This window comes from Physcomitrium patens, chromosome 1, assembly GCF_059467195.1.
Source record: "Physcomitrium patens ecotype Gransden chromosome 1, ASM5946719v1, whole genome shotgun sequence".
In the NCBI taxonomy this organism is placed as follows: domain Eukaryota; kingdom Viridiplantae; phylum Streptophyta; class Bryopsida; order Funariales; family Funariaceae; genus Physcomitrium; species Physcomitrium patens.
Genome location: NC_143410.1, coordinates 15837891 through 15844778, shown reverse-complemented (window position 1 = coordinate 15844778; position 6888 = coordinate 15837891). Strand labels below are relative to the sequence as shown.

General features: G+C 37.8%; 1 protein-coding gene across 1 annotated transcript; it reads left to right on the top strand.

Annotated features, from left to right (window-relative positions):
- Positions 1–3808: 3808 nt before the first annotated feature.
- Positions 3809–6037, top strand: LOC112292324 (GDSL esterase/lipase LIP-4). The gene is made up of 4 exons (XM_024540660.3): positions 3809–4142; positions 4253–4617; positions 4826–5099; positions 5235–6037. Exons 1-4 carry the CDS (start codon positions 3848–3850, stop codon positions 5510–5512), a joined length of 1212 nt encoding a protein of 403 aa, XP_024396428.1. The 5' UTR covers positions 3809–3847; the 3' UTR covers positions 5513–6037.
- The last annotated feature ends 851 nt before the right edge of the window (positions 6038–6888 follow it).

The window sequence follows — 6888 nt, the reverse complement described above, 5'->3', positions numbered from 1 at the left end:
AGATAAGTTTGGAATTTGACATCAATGAATTAATCATTTGAATGCCAAAAGCATGAAAGAGCTCTAATCTATAGTAAGTCGCTTCGATCTTTGTCAATTTAGCTACAATGCCATATCACTTAGTTGTAAAAACTGTATTCAAGGCAAACAACAAAAAGCTTCATTTCTAAGAGGAGTTGCAATACGTTCTAGCAAATTATTGGAGATTGTACATTCTAATATTTGTGGACCAATGAAGATGCCATAAATTAGAGGACCAAGGTACTTTATCACATTTATTGATGATTTTTCAAAAAATGTGTAGATTTACATCCATAAAGCCAAAAGTGAATGCTTTTTAAGGTTTAAAGAATTTAAGATATTTGTAGAAAAGTAATGTGAGTGCAATATCAAAGTGTTACATACAAACAATAGAAAAGAGTATATATCAAAGTATTTTGATATTTTTTTAAAGACTCAAGGCATTATAAGACAAACCTCTATTTCTTACACTCTACAACAAAATAGAGTTGCTGAAAGAGTAAATCACACCATTGTGAAGATTGTAAGGAATATGCTTTAAATGTAAAATCTTAGGCATGAATATTGGACAAAAGCCATAGTTATAATAGTGTATGTGCCTTACAAGTGCATTCACATCAATGACTCTATAAGAAGCTTGGAGTGACAAAAAACCTTATATTTCATACATGAGGATTTTTAGATGCATTGCTTAGACAAAAGTACTAGATTATATGAGGTCCAAATTTAATGAAAAAGTTACAAAATATGTGTTTGTTGGATATTATGAAGATACTAAAGCATATAGACTTATGTATTTAGAAACCAAGAAGATCATCAAGAGTCATGATGTAGAATTTTTGGAGCATAAGAGTGCTTGTCAGCACTTAGAGATGTGTCGAAGTAGGAATAATGGTGTGTTTGTAGACACATCTTCAATTCTAGCAAAGAAAGAAAAAAAAAATAATGACAATGAAGTTCGTAAAGATGTGAGTGAAGATGAAGAGCCAAAGAAGATAAATCAAAGTATGTCTATAATTGCTAGAATCAGCAATGAAGATAATTAAAATATTGAAGATAATGATGATGAGAAGTATTAACCATTAATTATCAAGAGACAAGCTTTAAAAAAAAAAAAAGGTTACAACAGACCTTGGAATATAAGAAGGTGAATTTTTATCAAATAAAAAGAGATATCCTTTGAAAGATAAAAAACAACTTGGTGATTGGTAGATGAATCACATCTTTTTTTAAATAGTGAAGAAAATGCCAATATTGCACTCTTTTTGATCCATTAAATTTTTATGATGTAATGAAGTCCACAGATGCTGTGAAGTAAGAGAATGCCATGGAAAAAGAGTACAAATCACTTATAGAAAATAAAACATGGAAAATAACTCAACTTCTACCAAATTGATCTTAAATTGGTTATAAATAGGTATTTAAGACCAAGAAAGATACAATGGATAATATTGTGAGATACAAAGCTAGATTAGTTGCCAAAGACTACCCACAAATTACTCGTATTGATTTCAATGACACATTTGTTTCTATGGCCAAATTCAAGACTATTAGAATCATTGTGGTAATTGAGGTAGCAATGAACTTGGAGATACATCAAATAGATGTGAAGAGGGATTTTTTAAATGAGAGATTAAAAAAAGATGTCTATATGAATCAACTTTAAGGATTTATTGAAAAAAGCAAATAACACCTTATTTGTTAGTTAAAAAAATTCTTGTATAGACTTAAAGAATTATCAATGGCATGATATCAATATATTGATACATTCTTCTTAAATGAAGAATTTGAAAGAAATAAGGCTGATCATTCTATATATATGATACAATCAAGTGAATTTATATTCATTGTGATTCTCTATATTGATGATTTGATCATCTTAACCAATGTATTGAAGATGATGGATTGATTGAAGGTAAAGTTAGAAAATGAATATGAGGTAAGTGATTTGAAAGAACTTCAGTATTGTTTAGGAGTGGAGTTTGTCAAAGTTCATGCTAAAAAGACTATTACAATGAGCCAAAACAAATACATTGAAGAAGTATTGAAACGATTCAACGTACAAGAATATAAGCCTATAAGCACATCTTTGGAGGCCAATTTGAAGTTGATGAAGGTCATAGATAAAGATTTTACTAAAATTAAAGATCAAATACAAGGTGTTCTATACAAAGCAGCAATGAACTCACTTATATATGCAATGGTTGACATAATAATAGATCTTACATATGTAGTGACTGTCATAGATCAACACATGTTAAAAGTTGGACCAATCTATTGGGCAACCACCTAAGGATCATGAAATATTTAAAAGATACTTTGCATTTCAAATTATATCTTAGAGATGATAATATTACTTTATGTAGTTATTATCATATAGATTGAGCTGGAGATGTAAAATGATAGAAGCTCAACAACAAGATTTGTTTTTTTTTCTTGGAGTGGAAGCTATTTCATAGAATTGTAAGAGACAAAAAATAATTGTAAGATCAACAATGGATGTGGAGTATATGACAGCAAGCTACCGTACAATAGAGACAATATGACTAAAATAACTTTTGGAGGATATTGAAGTAATACAAATGGAAGCAACTTCAATGGAGTATAATAATCAACGATGACTTGGATTTACAAAGAATTCAAAGCATCATTCAAGGACCAAGTATATTGACATTCAACATCACTTCATAAGATAGAACATTGAAATGGAAGTAATTAATATGAAGTATTGTGCAACAGAAAACATACTTACTGATTTATTGATAACGATATTAATAAAAAAATAAACATCACATGTTGAAAAAGGCATTAGGATTAAAAGCTTTTGACTAATAGCAAAGTGAGAGTATTAAAGTAAATAAGTAAAGATGAAAGTAAAATAAGTTATATTATAAAAGATATTATTTTAGATAAGTTACTATTTGTTAAAGAATTGGCTCTTGATATGTAAGAAAGTAAAGAGATAAAATATATGAATACACAAAGAATCTTAAAGATATAAAAAATATACTAAAAATGTATTCTTATCGAAGATAAGATAAATAGAGATAGTCTTAGTAGATTGTTAGATGGATATAGTCATCAAAAGATAGAAGTTGTCTATTAGGATAATAACAACCACCTATAACTAATGGATGTTGGAAGTGATAGATATCTTACTCCATACTCTCTTTGTAAACAACCTTACTGATGCTATGTATTGGTGACTTCAAAGTTCTTTTTCTTCAATACATAGCACCTCCCTCTCTCATTCCCTCATTTTTACCTTTAATGACAATTGTGGCATCTTAATCCTATGTTTTAAAGAATCTTTGTTGGGAGGGGCATGTAAGGACAGACCTCAGATAGGCACAACATGAGCAGAGTGGCAAGCAACGAGTAGCGAATGGGATTGCATGGCAATCATGAATGCGTTGCACTAGAGCACTTGAGAGAATGCATCGTTGCATACGCTCCCATAGGCACATAGCCCTTGTATGGTGCAAGGCGCACTAAAGCCAATGTTATGACCATAACCCCCTTCAGTGCCACAGCCTATTTCTGGGAGACAACAGCCTACTCCTCAGATTAAGGCATTCACATGCCAGGAACACAGAAAAAATAAAATAAATGAACCCACAACAACACAACACGAGAGAGGGGGGCTGGATGGAGCGAGAGCTCTATCCGGATAGAGATCTACAGACATGCTTGTCATGCCGTTACCCATCATCTCCGGGAGTATCCTCAATCCCTGGAATTGTATTTATAGCTGCATTGCGTTGGAGCGGAGGATAGAGGAGTGAATTTGCAAAGGTTTGGGGACCTCGGTCGCTGCGCCAGCTCAATGACGATCCAACCGAGGACCCCGTGTGGAGTGCGGTGCATAGCGGTCGCGTTGTTGCTGGGTTTGTTGTGCTGCTTCAACGTTGAGGCTGTGGCCGCCGTGTCGGATGCCGAGGCGAGTGAGTTTACGTGCTACCCGGGCGTGTTCATGTTCGGGGACTCGAGGTCTGACGTGGGAGAAGTTCAAGCTTCCCAGCCCTTCATTATCCCCTCTGCGTTTCCTCCCTATGGTTCGTCGTACTTTGGTCGGCCAGTCACACGGTTCTCCGACGGCAGACTACCCATCGACTTTCTTGGTACTGTTCTCACCTCTCTTGGTGGTTTGCTTGAACAGAACTTTCCAGTGTTGCCAGGCTTGGAATTTCTGCGGATACACAAATCTCAATGTCGTATGCGTGTATTGCAGCTCAGGCGTTCAACATCCCATTTCTGAGCGCTTATCTGCAAGGCATAAATTCCGACTTCAGGAAAGGTATCAACTTCGCTGCATCCTGTGGCAATGCTCGGCCAGTGCAGTACAAGGGCGTGATATTCCACTTGCAGGCTCAGGTGCAACAGTACAAATGGGCCAAACATCTTGCATCTGATGCCGGAGCCATTGGAGATGGCACGATTTCGAAGGGCCCAGTGGCAAGTTCATTCGATCAAGGGTTACATATCATCAACATAGGCGAGAACGATTACAGAAAGGGGTACTTTAACAACTTGTCCTATGAGGAAGTGGCGAAGAGTATACCCGACGTTGTTGGTAATATCACCTTGGCGCTAGAAGTAAGTCTCGGAGCTATGTTAACCTCATAGCCCTCGCAGAAAATCTAAGAGGGATGAAGCAAAATGATTTCATCTTACATTGTATGTGTGGTAGCGACGATGACAGTAGTGGCTGGTTTCTGCCCGAATCCTCAGTGCTGTTTAATCACCGTGCATGTTCTTGTGAAAGTACGTGTAAGCTAACCCGAGTGACTTCTTGGCGCTGCAGAATCTATACGAAAGCGGTGCAAGGAAATTCCTCGTGTTCAATATACCCTCAGAAGGCTGCAAGCCTTTCCTATTGGCCCAATTTCCAGGCTCGTCTCCAGGGGACTACGATCGGCTGGGCTGCCTGAGAGCAATGAACAACATAACCCAACAGCACAACGCCAGGCTGAAATCCGCCGTCGATGATATCAGAGGGAAGCATCCCGATGCACTGTTCATGTTGGCTGATGACTACGGGTTTAATCTTGATCTGATCGAAAACCCGGAGAAATATGGTATGCCTTGCTTCCAAATACTGAAAAAGCATAGTTTTTGCGAATCGAAGTAGAGATAGTGAGCCAGAGAGGGTGATCAAATGTTCACAATTCTCACATGTTTCGTGCCTCGATGTTTATGGCGATACTCCGCAGGGTTCAAATATACTATTCAGGCGTGCTGCGGAGTTCGTCCGACCCCTTACAACTACGATCCCGCCAGGAGTTGCGGGCACCCGGACGCAACTGTGTGCTCCCATCCTTCGGAGTACATCAGCTGGGACGGCACCCACCCCACCGAACACCAAAACCGTCTGCAAGCGCTTGCCTTTCTGAGTGGGAGATTCATCGATCCTCCTGGTGCTCTCGCCGGTCACTGCAAGCCGAATTTCACTGACTTTAAAGAGCAGATCCCCGTAGCCGATCAGAGATGATTCCAATGTGGTAGCCAAGTGCGCATGCGTGTGGACAGAGCTTGCCATGTACTTGGGCTGCGACTTCTTTGTCTTTTCGTCCGCGGAGTCGGTCAGCCGTTCTTATTGTATCCATCGTTTTGTGACGCGTCACCGCTATTCTTCGCTGATCTTGGACGTTGTGTACCACTCTTGTCTCGATGTTAGTGCACGCCATGCATCAGCCACAACTGAATGATGCGCCTTGCAATTGCCGCAGGGGAGTGTTCCTCTTCAATCAGTGCTGCATGGTTTTTAGGCTGGTGCTTCTGTCCATTGCCGGGTGAAGCTTTTCCTAATCTAGGCTGATTTATTGTAACCTTATTATAAATTTAGAAATGGGACATTAGAAAACAGAAAGTCGATGAAATCACGAGTACCAAAAGAGTTCGGATGTGGAAATGTGGAATATGTCATAAGGTTGATATCCAAAGATCCATCACTTTGAACATCCAAAGATTTTCAAAGTGAGAACAATGAATGATAGAATTGTAAGATGTGTGTTGAGATCATTAAATGGAGCTGGCGCTTTCCATAATATTTACTGTAGACTACATTAAATACCATAGCTACAATATTTGGAGTCTAGCGGAGAAGCATTGTTCATCGTGTTCTCTTTTTTGTTCTTATATACGAGACAGTATCAAATGAATAGATTTTTATGTGTGAAGCTCTGTCTCCTTAGAAACCCTCTTGTGTGTATGACTTAATACTACTCTTGTGTGTGTGTATGATTAACTCTTACTTTTGTGTCTTTCTAAATATTCTCAACACATTATCATCACAACTCTCTTCTACACACTATCACAAATTTTTTTGCTCTAGTCTTAACTCTTCAAACTTGTTGCTACTCTTGCTTAGTGTCTGCCTCATGATCTTGTTCTTCTTACTGGCCCCTCACACATTAGCTGCTTGTTTAGAGCACTTGTTCCACTCTCTCCCTTGCTTGCTTAGAATACTTGTTTAGAATACTTCATCCAGTCCAACTCCACCCCAACTTGCTCCTTGCTCCCTGTTGCACTCCAGGTTTAGCCTAATGCCGAACTACCGCCAAACAGCTGCCAAATTACTGCCGAACCCGCCACTGCCCCTACTGCTACCATGTGGCTCGTCGCCGTTGTTGTCTACTGCCACCTTGCCGCCCTACTACTGCTTATTGCTATTCTACTGCCATCTTATTGCTATTCTACTGCCTTATTTTAAACCCCCTAAAATATATATATATATATATATATATATATTTGTTTTTTTTTCAAGTTCAAGTTTATTATTTTATTTGACTTAATATTTTAAGATACGTTTTATTCAACTTTTCTACTTAATCTTGTATTTTCTTTACAAATTTATTTATAATGAGT

What these genes read in the sequence shown, in the direction of transcription:
- LOC112292324 (XM_024540660.3), top strand. Translation starts at nt 3,848, where the DNA reads ATGACGATCCAACCGAGGACCCCGTGTGGAGTGCGGTGCATAGCGGTC. An exon ending in ACTACCCATCGACTTTCTTG is followed by an intron (nt 4,143 to 4,252) that starts GTACTGTTCTCA and finishes CGTGTATTGCAG; the next exon opens with CTCAGGCGTTCAACATCCCA. An exon ending in ATATCACCTTGGCGCTAGAA is followed by an intron (nt 4,618 to 4,825) that starts GTAAGTCTCGGA and finishes TTGGCGCTGCAG; the next exon opens with AATCTATACGAAAGCGGTGC.